Source organism: Pteronotus mesoamericanus, unplaced genomic scaffold (assembly GCF_021234165.1).
Source record: "Pteronotus mesoamericanus isolate MK-2021 breed Mesoamerican mustached bat unplaced genomic scaffold, CSHL_Meso_final contig_24, whole genome shotgun sequence".
NCBI lineage: Eukaryota > Metazoa > Chordata > Mammalia > Chiroptera > Mormoopidae > Pteronotus > Pteronotus mesoamericanus.
Window position 1 is genome coordinate 6,111,466 of NW_026555100.1, and position 17,457 is coordinate 6,128,922.

Genomic DNA, 17,457 nt, shown 5'->3' on the forward strand with positions numbered 1-17,457 from the left:
AATACTATCTAATTCCAGAACATTTTCATCACCCCAGGAAGAAACCTCATATACTTAAAGAACAGGCGTATCTTGCAGATTTGTGGTTCTGGTTTCAGAACACAGCATAAGACAAATATCACAATAAAGTGGCCTCACACCAATTTTTTGGCTTCCCAGTGCATATAAAAGTTATGCTTACACTCTATTGTAGTCTGATGAATGTGCAGTAGTATTATGTCTAAAAAAGCAGTATACATTCCGTAATTGAAATACTTTATTTCTAGAAAATGCTAACGCATCTGAGCCTTCATCAGTCATTTTGCTGATTGTTGGAGGGTCTTGCCTCAATGTCAGTGGCTGCTAAGCTGATCGAGGTGGTGGTTGCTGTAGCAGTTTCTGAATACAACAACAATGAAGTTTGCCACATTATAGAGTCTTCCTTTAATGAATAATTTCTCTGTAGCATGCCATGTTGTTTGATAGCATTTTAACCATTGTAGAACTTCTTTCAAAATTGGAGTCAGTCCTCTCAGATCCTGCCTCTGCTTGATCAATTAAGTGTATGTAATATTCTAAATCCTTTGTTGTCATTTGAACAATCGTCACAGCATCTTTACTAGGAGTGCATTCCATCTCAAGGAACCACTTTCTTTGTTCATCCTTAAGGAGCAACTCCTAAGATCTCAGTATTGTGTTATCATCAGATTGTAGCAATTTAGTCACATCTTCAAATGCTACTAATTCAAGTTCTCATGCTTTGTCCTCCACATCTGCAGTAACTTCCTCCCCTGAAGTTTTGTATGCCTCAAAGTCATCCATGAGGGTTGCAATCAGTTTCTTCTAAACTGCTGTTAATGTTGCTCTTTTGACCTCTTCCAATGAATCCCAAATGTTCTTTTTTCCCTCAACTTAGTTATTTTTTTTAAATCCTCACCCAAGGCCATGTTTATTGATTTTAGCGAGAGATGAAGGGATGGAGAGTGAGAGGGAGAGAGAGAAACATCAATCAGTTGCCTCTCGTAAGCACCCTGACTAGGGTTCGAATCTGCAACCTGGATATGTGCCCTGACTGGGGATCAAACCCACATCCTTTTAGTGTATGGGATGACACTCCAACCAACTGAGCCAGCCAGCCAGGGCACCTCCATATACTTTTATAAAAACTTTTTAAAAAATAATTTTGTGTTTTTTAATTACAGTTTATGCACAGAATTGTATTAGCTTCAGGTGTACAACCCAGTGATTAGACACTTATATAATTTATGAAGTGATCGTCTTGATGTATCTAGTACCCATCTGACACCATACATACTATATTATTGGCTGTGTTTCCTATGCTGTTCTGTACATCCCATGACTGTTCTGTAACTACCAATTTGTACTTCTTAATCCTTTCACCTTTTCACTTACATCTCTGATCTCCCTCCCATCTGGCAACCATCAAGATGTTCTCTGTATCTGGGAGTCTTTTTTCTGTTCTGCTTCTTTATCTTCTTTTTTTAGATTCCACATTTCAATGAAATGATACGGCTGTTGTCTTTCTCTGTCTGACTTATTTCACTCAGCACAATTCCCTCTGGCCCATTCATGTTGTTGCAAAGGCAAGATTTCTTTTATTTATTCTTATTTTTTTTTAATGGCTGAGTCATATTCCATTGTATATATGCACCACTTCTTTATCCAGGCACCTATTGATGGATACTCAGGTTGCTTCCGTATCTTGATTATGGTAAATAATGCTGCAATGAGCATATGAATGATAGATATGTATTTATTACCATTATACTATTCATATTTTTTATTTTTTTCCTTTTTCTTAAAATTTTTAACATTTCTTGTAATACTGGTTTGGCAGTGATGAACTCCTTTGGCTTTTCTGGGAAGCTCTTTATCTGTCCTTCAATTCTAAATGATAGTTTTGCTGGGTTGAGTAATCTTGGTTTTAGGTCCTTGCTTTGTAACACTTTGAATATTTCAGGCCTATTACTTCTCCCCTGGAATGTTTCTGTTGAGAAATCAGCTCACAGTCTTATGGGAGCGCCCTTGTAGGTAACTAACTGCTTTTCTCTTGTGGCTTTGAAGGTTCTCTCTTTGTCTTTAACCTTTGGTATTTTAATTATGACGTGTCTTGGTTTGGGCCTCTTTGGGTTCATCTTGTTTCGGACTTGCTGTGCTTACTGGACTTGTGTGTCTTTTTCCCTCACCAGGTTAAGGAAGCTTTCAGCCACTTTTCTTTGAACAGGTTCTCGATCCCTTGCTGTCTTTCTTCTTCTGATACCACTATGATGTGAATGAATTATGCTCGATGTTATCCTAGAGGTCTCTTAGACTTTTCTTATTTTTTAAAACTTTTTTCTTTTTATTGCTCTGCTTGGGTGATTTCTGTTACCTTGTCCTCTAAATCACTGATTTTGATCCTTTTCTTCATAACCTGCTGTTGATTTTTTCTAATATATTTATTTCAGATACTGTATTATTCAGTTCTGACAGGTTCTTTTTTATGGTTCCTATGTCTTTTTATAATGCTTACTATCTCTTTGTGTTTAAGTTCCCACTGAGATCATCCACTCTTTCCCTAAGGTTCTTGAGCATCCTATAATCATTGTTTTAAACTCTGCATCTGGTATTTTGTTATATCCATTTCATTTAATTATTTTTCTGGGGATTTCACTTGTTTCATTTGGGGCACATTTCTTTGTCTCCCCATCTCGACTGCCTTTTTGTGTTTATGTATTAGGTAGATCTGGTGTGACTTTCAAACTTGTTACAGGGGTTTTATGTTGTAGGTGTCTTGTGGGGCTCAGTGGCTCAGTCTTCCAGATCACCTGAGCTAGGTGCTGCAGGAATGTATTTTGTGTAGGTTATGTGCGCCATCCTATTGTAGTTGAGTCTTGAATGCTGTTGAATTGACCATAAGGATTGACCAAAATCACAGTGGATGAATTGTTGTGCGGGGGCTGTCCCATGAGGCAGAGTTGTTCCCAGCACAGTCTGGCGCATGCTGGAAACTGTCTTTAGATGTGCCACCTGTGTGGCTAGTTGGGTGAACTCCAGTGTGGTCTAAAGTCCACCACTGGTTGTGTTGGTTCTGGGTCCACTTGGGCAGGGTTCCACTGTGGGTTGATGTCAGATGCTGCCTGGGCTACCTGTCTGGAGCTACTACTCAGTGTGCTGTTTGTGGCTGCCTCTCCTGGGCCTGGGTGTGTGTGGGAGGGGACAGATTATATACAGGGGTTGGCTTCCTCTAGCTCTGAGGTGGGGTCAGATCAGTAAAAGGTTCAGGACACCCTAAGGACCACATTCACCTGTCAACCACTTTGACACCCTCTGAGGTTGCCTGGTTCTCCTTGAGAGCCCTCTGAAGAAAGGATGTAGAGTGGACCCTGGCTGGCCGCCACCCACAGACCCAGCCACAAGGCACAAGCTTGATAGGGCAGGGCAACTGGGGTAGGGAGGACAGAGCTAGTGGGTCTCCTGCTTGGGGGCAGCACAGCCAGGCACTTAATGGTGGGAAAATGCCTACTCCAAAGCCATACCACTCAGTCTCTACCAGAGTCTCTAACCTTAGCTCCCCCAAGAGGAGTGCACCACAGGTTCAGGAAAAGGTGCAGCCAGCCAGCCCCTCTGCAGGAGCAAGCTCAGCTGGGTGGAGCCCCCAGGAGTCAGGAGGACTGGTCAAATGAGCCTCCTGATGGGGGAGTGGTGCCAGTTGAGCTTTCAGGGGGCGGGGGTAGGAATGGCCTGCTGTGCCATAGCTGCACAACCCAGTGCCCGTCTTGAGTTCTGGACAAGAGCCTCCCAGGGGCATGTGCTCTGAAGATCCCAGCTCTGAGCAGCACTCTGATCCCCCTGTGGGGCTGAGCTCTGTAGGACAGGGCCACTGGGAGTCAGAATGACAGGCCAAGAGAGTCATCAGGTGGTGGGGGCTGCATCTGAGTGTGCAAGTGGGGGAAGAATGGCCCCCATTTCAAAGCTACACAGCTTAACAACGGAGTCTCCACCAAGAGCTTCTCCAGAAAAAGAGCGCCCCCACAGTCCCCTGTTGGATGCAGCCAGCAGACCTTTCTGCAAGACTAGAGCTTGGCAGGGTGGTGTCACCAGTCCTTGGAGAACTGGGCTAGTGCACTCCCCAGCCGGTGCTTGTAGAATAGGAGTGCCTGACCCTGGGAAGGTGGCACCTGAGGGTGGTATGGAATAGGGACTCAGCATAGGAACCTCAGTGGGTGACCCTACAGATCTCTCCTTGGGACCATGCCCCCAGATCTTCTCTTTATGACTCCCACGTACCCTTAGTCACCTTCCCTCTATCTGAGCCCCAGGTGAGTGTCTAAGGGCAAGATCATATGCATAGGCCTTTTAAGAGAGCACCTGGGTTTCTAGCAAACTCTCTTCTCTTTCAGGCAGACAGAGTCCCAGCTGAGTTTCACAGCTAGGTGTTACGCAAGCTCCTTTGCCCAGTTCTGGTGGTCTGGGTTGGGATCCTGGCATGGGGTTGAAACGTCACGCTACTCAGGTGCGGCTTTTGCAGCCAGGATATTCCTCCAGATTCTCAACAACGACATGTGGTGCAGGGGCCATCCCTTTCTGTGTCTTTGCCCTTTCTACCAGTCTCTGTGTGGCTGCTGCTTCAAATCCTTGATTATAATACTTCTGTGCAGCTCGCCTTCACTTGGTTATTCAGGTTTATTGCTCTGTAATTTAGCTGTAAATCTGGTTTGGTGCTGGGAGGAGGTGAGTGTAGGTTCCATCTACTCTGCAGCCGTCTTCAAAATGCATAGCTATTCATACTGAATAATAGATGTACATGACTAATCACTGATGGACTTTGAAAGAGATGAGGTAATTGGTCATTGATCATGATATGCAACTGCTATTTACATTGTGATCTGTGGACTGAAGACCTAGCAGTGACATTTGTACTTACGCATCACTCAAAATTAATATACCATGGTAACTGAAATTTCAACTGTGTTGTCAGGTCTGGTGTTAATGGCTAGCTAAACCATGTTATCTGAGATTTGTGCATTTTGGAATTGGGCAAAGCAGGACAGCCTATATTTAAATTTGCTTAATTAAGTTGTCATTTATTCCATGGTAATCTGCAAATTCCTTGGTATTCATCTGATTATTAGAAACTATTTGCTATGTCTTTTTTTTCCTGATCTGTATTTATTTTAATCTGCTTAGCCTTCACAGGCTCTTTCAGGCTACTTGATGTATTTCTTTTTAATAGGCTGATCCAACTCAAGGTGTTTATAACATAAGACAAGGTGGCTCGGTTGGAGCACTGTCTGGTACAGGAAAAGACTGTGGGTTCAATTCCCCGTCAGGGCATGTATGGGAGGCAACTGATTGATGATTCTCTCCCACCCTCCCTCTCTTCCTCTTTCTCTAATACCGAGAAACATATTCTCAGTTGAGGATTTTTTTAAAAAGTAGTGAAATATCCAGAGTAATAATAACTTACTTAGAACCCGGAGTTTGCTGTGCGTAATATTCTTTAAATTATGTTTCATTTCATTTCATCAACATTACTTTTTAAATTACATGATTCATTTTTGTCAGCATTTTAACATATTGGGATGGAAGAAGGGAGTAAAAGAAGATGTCATTTTTCTTATTTTACAAGTAAGAAAATTGAGATTATATGCAAAGTTACATATATTGTAACTGAGAAAGCTGGAACTTGAACTCAGACCAAATATTTTTCTTAACTCCTTTTTGCTGCTTCACACTAGGACACTGTCATTACCAACCGAAGTTGTTGGAACCCTCCAGCAGGACCAATAAGTTGCTGTTAACTTCTTCCCTTTTTTTTTTACCTTAGTAGGGAAAAAATATGTGGGAAAGGGATTTTTTAAAAGTATATTTGGAGTTTGCCAGCATTTTGGGCTTTGGAAAATATGCTTTGATTTAAATTCCAAAGGAAAGTGTTTAGTGAAAATTTATCACAGAAATCTCATAATTCTAGTTCTAGAAAATTTTAATTCTAAGATTCTAATTCAAATTTTAGTTTTTTATATATTAGAGAAAAATGTCTCCCAACATTTGCTAAAGAAAAGTCTATTAATGAAGTTTCTCAAATAGCGTATATTAGCTGTCTGTAATTTTTATCTGTGGTTACTTAGGAACTCTCATTGATTTAAAGTGTTTTGATTCTCACCCTGGCTGGGTGGCTCAGTTGGTTGGAGCATTATCTTGTACACTAAAAGGTTGTGGATTCAACCTGTCAGGGCACATAACTAGGTTGTGGGTTCAATCCCTGGTCGGGTGCGTATGGGAGGCAATTAATTGATGTTTCTCCTCCCCACCCCCACTGTATCCTTCCTCCCTCCTTCTTCCTCTCTGCCTTCCTCTCTGTGAACATATCCTAAGGTGAGGCTAAAGTAAAGTGAGTTGCTTCTCATTTCTCTAGAAGTACCTAGCCATGATAATGTAAGAGGCCAAAATGGGGCTCATAGATTTTTTGAATAGTAATCTTGGTAGTTTTCATTCATGCTTTGTTTCTTTCCTTCAGGTAGCAAATTATGGAGTGGGAGGACAGTATGAACCCCATTTTGATTTTGCACGGGTAAGTAAAAGCAATAGAAATTCTGTTCTTTAGTGTTAAAAATTCATAGCCTATTTGTAATTCATGGAAGCATGTGTGAAATAAATACTCTGTAAGGCCGTTTTAGCAGTAAAACAAAAAGAACAAAACAAACAAACAACCCAAACACCTAGATACACAGGAAAAGTATTTAGAATGCTTTTAAATGTATAGTTGAACCGGAAAGAAAGTAGAGGAAATTCCCAAAAGCAAACTGAACAAAGAAAACCTAGAGACTACAATTGGGGTGTTAACGGGACAAAAACACTGAGGCTGGAGGCATATATTCCAGAAATCTAAAGTTTTGGAGATTAACAGCTCTATGAAAGGATCTGCCATAGTGTAGGTTATTGAACCTGAGACTCCTGCATAAAACCTCAATCTCCAAAAGGATTATACTTTCCTAGAAAGACAGAATGGCCTTTAAAAAATCTGCGTTCAATCAGGAGCCTTAAGGACAGTCACCTTTCACCATCCTGGCGGGAGTGTGTTGTGCATGGGCAGCTTCTTCTGGGAGTTTGAAGGCCGAGGCCTGCCCTCAACATGGATCTCAGGTTTGAATTTTTACTACCCTGGAAAAGAAGTTAATTTAAAGTTGTTAGCTGAGTAGTGCTCCTTGGTACCTGGCTCCCAGAAGAGAAGCATCGTCATTCTAGAACCTTGAGAATTTTAAAGATTAAGTTCAGCTAAGTATGAACTAATTTTTTAAAAAATTACTAAGTGGTAATAAGACACCATTGGTAAGGCTAAAGCAAACAACAGATTGAGATGTCTCTAGGATGTTACCTACTTGAATCATCAGATGCATAATATAAAATAACTATATAACATGTAAAGAATAAAAGATAGGATAAAATTAATAAACTCAAAATGATTTAACATTTAAAAAATAAATAGGAAGTTCCAGTTGAAAAAAGTCATTGTCGGAATTTAATATTCAGTGGATAAGTTAAAATAGATTAGAGACAGCTGAGGTGAATAAGTGAATTGGTTGATAAAATTGAAGAAATTACAAGAATACATTTTGAGAAACAGGAAGATAAAAAATATAAAATAGATATGAAGAGATTGGAGAATAAATGATATCAAAGCACTTTGCAAAAAAGCTGTTATTGCCCAAGTACTCTTGCTTGCGATTAATAAATATTGGACATTTTTGATTTAACATATTGAGCTATAAAGTATGGAATTACTAAATTTTAATTTACATTTCATTGTAATTACATGAATTTTAAAAAATGGGCCAGGTATTTTAATAAACTTCTTGATCTGTTACCATTTTTAAATAAGGGTATATTCTTTTGAAAGAAAATACAGTCTATATTGTTAGAACTCTTGACTGTCTTAATCTCATAATCTTAGACTATTTTTTTATGTAGGGCAGCAAAGAATATATTTTAGTCTCTTTTTTTCTATTTTTCAATTACTGGAAAATGCCTGAAGGTCTTGGATGATGTGAAAGACTTACAGTTCAAATCTTATCAGTGTAATTTTTATATTACTGTATTAGTGTATTACACTTATATTAGTGTAATTTTTTTCTTAGCTTTTTATTTTGAAATAATTACAGATTCCTAGGAAGTTGCAAAGAAAGAAATATACAGGGCGTTTCATACATACCCCTTCACTCTGCCTCCCCCAGTGTTAGCATCTTACAGATCTCCGGGACACTGTCAGAGCCAGGAACTTGGCACTGGCACAAGCCACAGGGCTGATGCATATTTCAGCAGTTACACTTGCACTGATGTGTGTGTGAAAGGGCCTATGGAGTTTTATTACATATGGAGCTTTGTGTAACTACCATTACAGTCAAGATACATAACCACACCATCACCACAAGACTCCCTTGCAGTACTGCTCTGTAGCTGCACAAACCCTTCTGTCTCCTTTCCCTCACTGTTGGGTACAACTAACCTGTACAACTAACCTGTTGTTCCCTCTAATTGTTACTTCACAAATGTATGAATGTTATATACAGTATGTATTCTTTTGAGATTTTCACTCAGCAAAATTCCCTTAAGGTGTATCCAAATCTCACGAAGTATTGATATTGTGTTCCTTTTTATTGCTGAGTAGTAGTCCATAGTACGAATGTATCACAGGATTTTTTAGTCATCCACCCTCTGACAGACATTAGGGTACTTTCCAGTTGTGGACTATTACAAATAAAGAAGTATGTAAATTTCTGTGTGAAAAATACATTTCATTTTTCTGGGATAAATGCCAAGAGACTACATTATATTTTAATTTAGATTTAAATAGCCAGATTAAAGTGCTGACTGTCCAAAAGAAAGACAATCATAGCCACAGTAAACATTTGAATGAATCATGAATTGAAAGTAAATCTGAAGGTACACTTTTTGCCCATAGAGAACAGACTTAATGAATATAGTTAAAAGACTCTCATGTCTTTTTGTTGTTTTGTTTTGTTTTTGCAGGGGGTGGAGAGCCAAAAATACAGATGTTAGTTTTTTAAAAATAATCTGTGAATAGTAACTGTCAGTTGTCATTATTTACCTTAATAAATCTGGGTTTTTTCCCTCTAGTGGTCTTATCAAAAATAATAAGTATACAAGCTGAACTAACAAATATTTTTGAATGCCTGCTGCATATAGTTCACTGGATACTATAAAGGAACCTTTGGGGGTTGTTTCTGGCATACTCTTCAGCATATTACCGATGTGTAGTTGCCACTGGAGAATTTGCATTACTGAATTTTACTCCATTGAAATAGTTGTGTTTTATTTACAGAAAGATGAGCCAGATGCTTTCAAAGAGCTGGGGACAGGAAATAGAATTGCTACATGGCTGTTTTATGTAAGTTATAGCTAAAATTTTCATTTTAAGTTGGAATTTGATCACATAACTTATTTTTATATGTTCAGATGTTTGCTCTTATTTACCATCCTAAGTAAAGCTTTTACAATTTAGTAAAGGGAGTTAAGAATTTTTTTCAGTTGTACTATTACAACCTGAAGAAGAAAGTTAAGATTACTGATACAGTCATAGTTGATATTTTGTAGTATGGACTGTTTGGTCATCTGTGTATATGTAAACATCTCTGTATGTTTATGTGAATTTACATATTTGCAGTCAGATGATGACTGCAGATATACATTTTTATAGTTTCAAACTTTTATGGATATATCAGAAAAGTATACAAATTATTAAGCATATAATAGTAATAATAATCTGTTATAATCAGCATGCAGATCAGGAAGTAGCACATATAGCACTTAGAAGCCCCTCAAGGAAAACCATTATTACCTTGCTTTCTCTTTACAAAGTTTCAAAATAGTGTGAACTTCCTGTTTTTTTTTAAATTAAGTATATATTCATACATATAGAAAAAAATGAAAATTTGATTATAATCTGCCTTAGTTAACTATTACTGCATACCAAATCACTCCAAAACTGAATGGTTTAAAATAATTTTATTTTTATCGTTCACAACTGTGAGGTCGACTGGGCTTCACTCATGGTTCTCCTGCATCTCTCATGCATTTGCAGTCAGATGATGATTTAGCGGTAGGGGCCGTCTTGAAGGCTGACATGGAGGCTGGCTGTCGGCCAGAATACCTGCAGGTGGCCTGGGCTTCTTCACACGTGGTGACTGTAATGCAAGAGCAAGTATCCCCCTGGAAAATCAAAGCAGAAGTGCAGGGAACTTTCAATACCTATTCTCAGAAGTCAAATAATGTCCCTTCTACTGTATTTTATTAATTGAGGGAATTAAAAAGGTCTGCCAAGGTTCAAGGAGAGGGGACATAGGTCTTACCACTCAGAAGGTCAATCTCATGTAAAAAAGAGCATGTAAGACAGGACATACTGAGTTATAATTGGAAGAGATAATCTCCTGCAATGCTGTAATCTTTGTTAACTTAAAAAGATGTTTTATATCTAAACTTAATTTTGCTTGTTTCCTCACTCTTTCCATCCCCTACCTCTATTCAAATTACATAAAACGGCATCTCTTTTTGCTGTCTGTTGTATCTCACTCCATACTAAAATGTCTCTTCCTTTTCTTTCTTTTCCTTCCCTGTACCCATCCCAGCCTTCTTGCCCTCCTGCTTTCCCTCATCTCTCCCTCCTTCCTGTTCCCATTACTCTCACTTATTTCTAAAAAGATCTAAGATACCATAGGAATGAAAAAAGATTTAAGGTACCAAGAAAAGAGGATTTAGGATTAAAAAGGATTTAAGACTTATAAAATGAATTTAAAATGGGAGCAAATAATGGCAAAGGGAAAACCAAGAGAGAAATTGAGACATTATACAAAATTTATCCTGTGAGTCTTGTACCCTGCGACTCTTTTAGAGATGAACTTTCCATAGATTGTACCAATTTATATCCCACCTTTAAGTGTGATGTATTTGTCAAACTTTTTGACCTTTCACTCATCAGATTGGCAGTTGTGGTTTTAATTTGCATTTCTCTGATTAGAGAGGTTGAGTATCCTTTCAGATATTTTTGGCTGTATTTGTTTCTTCCTGTGTTTCTTTGCTTTTATGAATATAACAATGCTATGTTATTTGGTCCAATTTTTATTTATATTAGATTATGTTAGATTATTATTGAAATATTATACCCTCTTCTAATTACATAGCATTTGATTAGATTAACATTCATTTCATCCCCACTATACAAATACTATTCCTATGTAGGCTGCATAGCACAACTTCTTAATTTCTCTAAAGTTAGTTTGTTTCATTGCTGTTAGTTGTTAAGAGCTGTTAGTGCTTTGTTATTGATTATATATTTGTCATAGTAAAATGCGCTTCTTTATCTCAATGCTTTTTACCTTGATTTAGACTGTGTCTGATATTAAGATCAAACTGTTTTCTTTGGTATAGCATTTTCTGGCAAATCTTTTCTGTTTTCAGTATTTTGTAACTCATGTGTTTTAGATGTGACTCTTGAATATGACACAGTTGGGTTTTGCTTTGTGATACAGTCTTAATCGGTCTATGCTTTCTATTTATGTTGCTTTTGAAAAAAATCTTCCCAATATGATTTCTTTTTCCATGTTTTATGCATGTGCTTCAGTTACTTTGGAGCATTTGTTTGAATTCTAGGTTACCCTTAAGACTATAACTTTAATAATCCTTTAATCTCCTACTTCTCAGTTAATATTTGTTTTTTCTCTACCACAAGAAATGACAAAACTAATTTTAGTTTAATGTTTTCTGTTTTTATTTCTCTTTTGTCTAAATTAATTTACTGAGCTTGAGTACCTACTATTCTTGAGATACTATTCTCGACACTAAAGCTCAGCAATGAACAAAATGGATGAAAATTTCTGCCCCCATGGATGTTATCTCCTAGTGCAATAAAAAAAATACACACACACACACCCCTTATATTACTTAATCTATCAATTTTAAGTCATCCTTTTTACCTTTGGTTATAAGTGAAGCGCCTATCCCAAATTATGTTCCTGTTTCCCTTCCTGCCTTTTATAATTCCTTTGCTTTACATATGTTTTTTTTTCACATAAGTATGTAAACCTAAACAACATCTTTTGTTTTTTAAAAATGTGAGTAGCAGGCACAAACCCATCTATATGAGTAGAATTCCAGATGTGCTCATATTCTAGTATTCAGTTTCATGTCCTCTACCAGAACTTTTGGTTATGTTATGCTCTCTTACCTCTTACAGATGAGTGATGTGTTAGCAGGAGGAGCCACTGTGTTTCCTGAAGTAGGAGCTAGTGTTTGGCCCAAAAAGGTAAACTTGGTTTGTTATTTAAATTCTTTTATGTCTCTTTATTTTTTTTCCCCCATAAGCAAGAGATGCTCCTTTTATTAATGAATTACAATTTTAAAGGTAATATACTTAAGGACTATATTATCTTTAAGTAAAACTATGGGAATTTTTATGGCACAGTTTACCAGGAGCACCTCAAGGTAATGAACCACAAAGGATTAATGTTTACAAGTTTTCATTTCTAAAACGGGTTTCATATGATGTTTCCCTCTCCATCCTGCTATTGTAAGATTTGTTTTGGCGAGTGTCCTTTTTCTGTCAGGCAACTTTGTAGTATTAATGTTTTCATGTGATCACCAAAATTTTGTAAATGATGATCATATTTTCAGAATTATATTAGAGGAAGGAGTACTTTCACAGGAGAAGAGGAAAATTTACTGCAAAAAGTTATAACGTGATATTTTATTTGGAGATAATTTTGTATTCCCCACAGGGAACTGCTGTTTTCTGGTATAATCTATTTGCCAGTGGAGAAGGAGATTATAGCACACGACATGCAGCGTGTCCAGTGTTAGTTGGAAATAAATGGGGTAAATATTTTCTATATTCTCTGAATAGAATTTGTGATTTTTTGTTTCATATTTTAAAATTATCTACATCTTAAAAGGAATTCAAAACAAAACTTTCCACAGATTTGCCTGCTATGATTTTAACATAGAATGAAGATTCAACCAAACAAGTTTTTTTTTTTTTAATTTCCTAATTGATTTGAGAGAGAGAGAGAAGGATCAGTGTGTTGTTGCCTCTCACACACCCCCAGCTGGGGACCTTGGCCCACAACCCAGGCATGTGCCCTGACTGGGAAACACCTATGACTCTTTGGTTCACAAGCTGGCACTCAGCCCACTGAGCCACACCAGCCAGGTGCAAGTTTTTCATCTTAATGTAAATTTGCTTTTAACACATCAGAATTTTGATGATGAATTTTATTTTTAATAATATTTCTACTTGTTCTAAGACTCATTAATTGACAAAGTTAAATAAGATAATATCTTCCCCTTAATGGGTTCACAGTTGTCTCTGAGACACATTAAGGGATAAATTATAGCGTAGTACATACTAATACACAAAGATGAAAATAGAAGATGGCAACTTCTTACATTTGGGAAGACTTCTTCAAAGCTTATTTTTAAATTTGGTTTCGGAGATAGAGGAGTAGTTTTCTAGGGATGTTAGGAACTAAGTCTAGGACTATTATAGGATGAGACAGGCACTCATTGTCAAGGTGATAAAGTATAGAATTTGCCACATTAAAAAAAAGGAAACAGAAACAGGTGCAGTTATTTTAATATGTATTATTTAACCCCATATGTCCATTTTAATATGTGTCACTAGCCACTTTTCAAGTGCCCAATAGCCACATGTGTGTAGTAGCTACCATACTGGACATAGGAAGATTAAGAAGTAACATCTGGTTATCAGGGTTTTTAAAATCTTTACTGATGATTATGTTCGAGAACCACTGGACTAGAATGGAGAGAGGCTAGTGGAGGAGAGATCAGTTTAGAAAGTTTTTTCCATTGTCTGAGTGATGATGAAAGTGTGGACTAAGAAAGCAGTAAAAGGGTTAGACAGCAAAGAATGGATTCAGCAGGTGTGAAGAAAATTGCCCAGGTTTGATGAATAAAAGATTGGATACAGGAATTGAGAAAGGTAAAAGAGTAGTTAAGAATAGTTACTAGGGGTCCCAGTTCAGGTATATCGTACATATTGATGCTATTGATTAGGTTCTATGATACAGAAGAAGGAATAGGAAATTAATTCCTTTGAGGTTACATTAGAAAAGAGTATCTTGGCCTAAGGAAACAATGAACAATAAGAGTAGTGATTGATCACTGAGTTGCTCCTTCAGAATGAAGACTTTGTGTTCATTTTTAAAATGTTTTTGTACTAGAGGTTGTATTTTGCAAACAGGTAAAACAGTGTTCTCTCTCTGTACATACATTTTAATTTCATTTGTGTTTCATTTCAAGCCTTGGACATTAGAAACTTTAGGATATTCACGTACATAGACTCTGAAATGTACAAATATAACATCTAAAATCTGTTTCTCCAACATTTAGCGAAGTACTTAAAAGACTGCCTAAGTAGCATCTGCCTTTATCTAGTTTTGGTCTTGAATTTTTAGTCCATATAAAAACGTTATTAAAGGCCTAGTTCTTACCAGTGAATTAATATATTTTGTTCTCTCACAGTATCCAATAAATGGCTCCATGAACGTGGACAAGAATTTCGAAGACCGTGCACCTTGTCAGAATTGGAATGACAAATAGGCTTCTCTTCCTCTACTTTTGTACTCAGATGTGTCTGATACACACAGTTCCCAGTCTTAACTTTTAAGAGTTTACAATTGACTAACATAGCACTCCATGGTTGATTCAGTTATGAACCTCACCCCAAGTTTCATCTGTGGACAATCACTAACTTTGTGGGGGGTTTTTTTCTTTTAAAATTAACACTAAATCACCACACTATGCATACAAAACCTTGAAGTTCAGTTGATATCACAGAGGACAAAACAAGGCAGACTTAAAAATGAGGAATTTTTACATTTGTTACATTTTAAAGAACTTTTTGGTTAGATAAAAAATATACTTTATGCATCTGATTATAGTATAATCACTACATCTTAGTTGGTGGGTGGTAGGCTAGAATGTCTTATTTTCTGGATCTGCCTGAAGGCTAGGAATAAACTAGGCCTCTAATGTGGGTCCCATGCAATGTTCAGCCCTCCATGTACCTTTCTAAGTGTTTTTTTTCCCTCCCAAGTTCTTTTTAAAGAAAATATACTTTATTTTACCAGTTCCCTTTTTCTTTCATAACTCCTTTGTGGTGAAATAAATGTTTGAGGTAAAATAGTTTGATTTAAAAAAAATTTTAACAGTTCTACATAACGCTGGGGTTCTAAACTAAAATGATCATCACTTGGTCTGTTTCTTCATCCTTTTTCTTAAATGACTGATGATTTTGTCCATAAAATTTTATTAGTGCTAATACCTTGCCTCATTCTTGCTACAGCAGGGTGATGATACTGGCATTCTAATTAAATAAATATCGTGCCTTAGGAGACTGGAAATTTAAAAATGTACAAGTCCTTTCAATGATGAGGGAATTGATTTTTTTAAGAAGAAGAAATCTTTTTCCTAAAAAGCCAAAATGTTTGTTTTTTCAATTCTGAAATGTGTTGTGATAACAATGACCTATTTATGATCTTAAATCTTTTTAAAAAATGTTTCTGTTTTCTGTGTGGTATTTTTCATGTTTGAATGTGAATGCATGCTATAGCAATAACAGGTTATTTCTATGTATATTACGATTTATCCTCTTGGTTTTCATTTATTATCTCATTTTTATGAAAAAAATTTAGGCTCTCTGAATTCTCAGCTATTTAGTCAATCAATCAAAATATATTTCATTCAAAGGGAGCTCTACAACACTCCTCTATAGTTATGGGGTTATTAAAATAAGATTTTCAAAAATATTAAAAAGTATGGTGTGGTAGTAGAAAGCTGTGAACCTAGTGAAGTATGTTAGTGACTCGGGCTAACTTTTTACATTTCTTATGGTGAATCCTAGTTCATACAAGGGCTTTTTATCCTTTATGCAGTATTTAAATATTTAAGAAAGAATTTGATTAATTCTCTGGGAAAGATGGTTAAAGGAAATCAATGGTTCCTTTTCTCAGCTACCCTTTTGTTCAACCACAACTATGTTTGTAAGAAATGAGAATTGAGTTCCAGCCAAGATGGAGGCATAGGTAGCTAACGCTTTGCTTCTTCACACAACCAAAGGCTAACAAGCAATTTAAAAACAAAAAAACAACCAGAAACTGCCAGAACATCATAGGGTATGGAAGTCCAACAACCAAGGTGTTAAAGAAGAAACATTCATCTGGCTGGTAGGAGGGGCAGAGACAGGAAGCCGGCATGGAGAGGACCCATGACAAGGCAGCAGCTAGGAATCCGGGTGGTCCCACATTAGCATGCGGGTAAACCGGGAGGAACAACTGGGGAGCGAGACAGACTGCGCTACCCAGGGTTCCAGTGCAGGGAATTAAAACCTCAGAACATCTGGCTGTAAAATCCTGTGGGGGTTGCAACTGCAAGAGACACTCCCAGTCTCACAGGAGAGTCTGTTGGAGGGGCCCACAGGATCCTAGAATATACACAAATCCACCCACCCAGGAATCGGCACCAGGGCAGCACCTGAAAGGGCACAATCTGTGGGAGGCCAGGGAAGTGACTGAAAGTGGTACAGGAGCTGAGCAAGCGGCATTGTTCTCTCTCTGAACCCTCTCCCCACATACAGTGCCACCACGCAGCAAGATGGATTGCCCCACCCAGGTGAATACTTAAGGCTCCACCCCTTAACATGTAACAGGTGAGCCAAGTAAAGGAAATATGGCCCAAATGAAAGAACAGATCAAAACTCCAGAAAAAGAACTAAGTGACAAGGAAATAGCCAACCTGTTAGATGCAGAATTCAAAACACTGGTGATCAGGATGCTCACAGAACTGACTGAGTATGGATGCAAAATAAAGGAAGATGTGAAGGCTATACAAAGCGAAATAAAAATATACAGGGAAGGAAACCTGGACTCATCAATGATTTGGAACAGAAGAAAAAAATACACATTCAACCAAAACAATGAAGAAACAAGAATTCAAAAAAAAAAAACAAAAAAAAACGCAAGAGGCTTAGGAACTTCTGGGATAACTTTAAACATTCCAACATCCAAATCATAGGGGTACCAGAAGGAGAAGAGGAAGAGCAAGAAATTGAAAGCTTATTTGAAAGAATATTGAAGAACTTCCCCAGTCTGGCCAAGGAAATAGATACGCAAGTCCAGGAAGCTGAGTCCCAAACAAGTTGGACCCAAAGAAGAGCACACCAAGACATTATAATAAAGTTACCCAAGATTAAAGCTAAGGAGACAATCTTAAAAAACAGCAAGAGAAAAGCAGAGTTACCTACAAAGATGTTCTCATAAGACTGTCAGCTGACTTCTCAAAAGAAACCTTACAGTCAAGAAGGGCCTGGCAAGAGATATTCAAAGTCATGAAAAGCAGGGAGCTACATCCAAGATTACTCTATCCAGCAAAGCTATCATTTGCAATGAA

General features: G+C 37.4%; 1 protein-coding gene across 5 annotated transcripts in view; it reads left to right on the forward strand.

Moving 5' to 3' along the window:
- Nucleotides 1-15,539, forward strand: part of P4HA1 (prolyl 4-hydroxylase subunit alpha 1) — a 77,060-nt gene extending 61,521 nt beyond the window's left edge. For all 5 annotated transcript variants that reach the window (XM_054572620.1, XM_054572621.1, XM_054572619.1 and 2 more), the window contains 5 exons: nt 6,500-6,553; nt 9,323-9,388; nt 12,230-12,298; nt 12,771-12,867; nt 14,533-15,539. In XM_054572620.1, the coding sequence (XP_054428595.1) occupies nt 6,500-6,553; nt 9,323-9,388; nt 12,230-12,298; nt 12,771-12,867; nt 14,533-14,603 (357 nt within the window). In that variant the 3' untranslated portion in view covers nt 14,604-15,539. The remainder of the gene's footprint in view (nt 1-6,499; nt 6,554-9,322; nt 9,389-12,229; nt 12,299-12,770; nt 12,868-14,532) is intronic.
- The last annotated feature ends 1,918 nt before the right edge of the window (nt 15,540-17,457 follow it).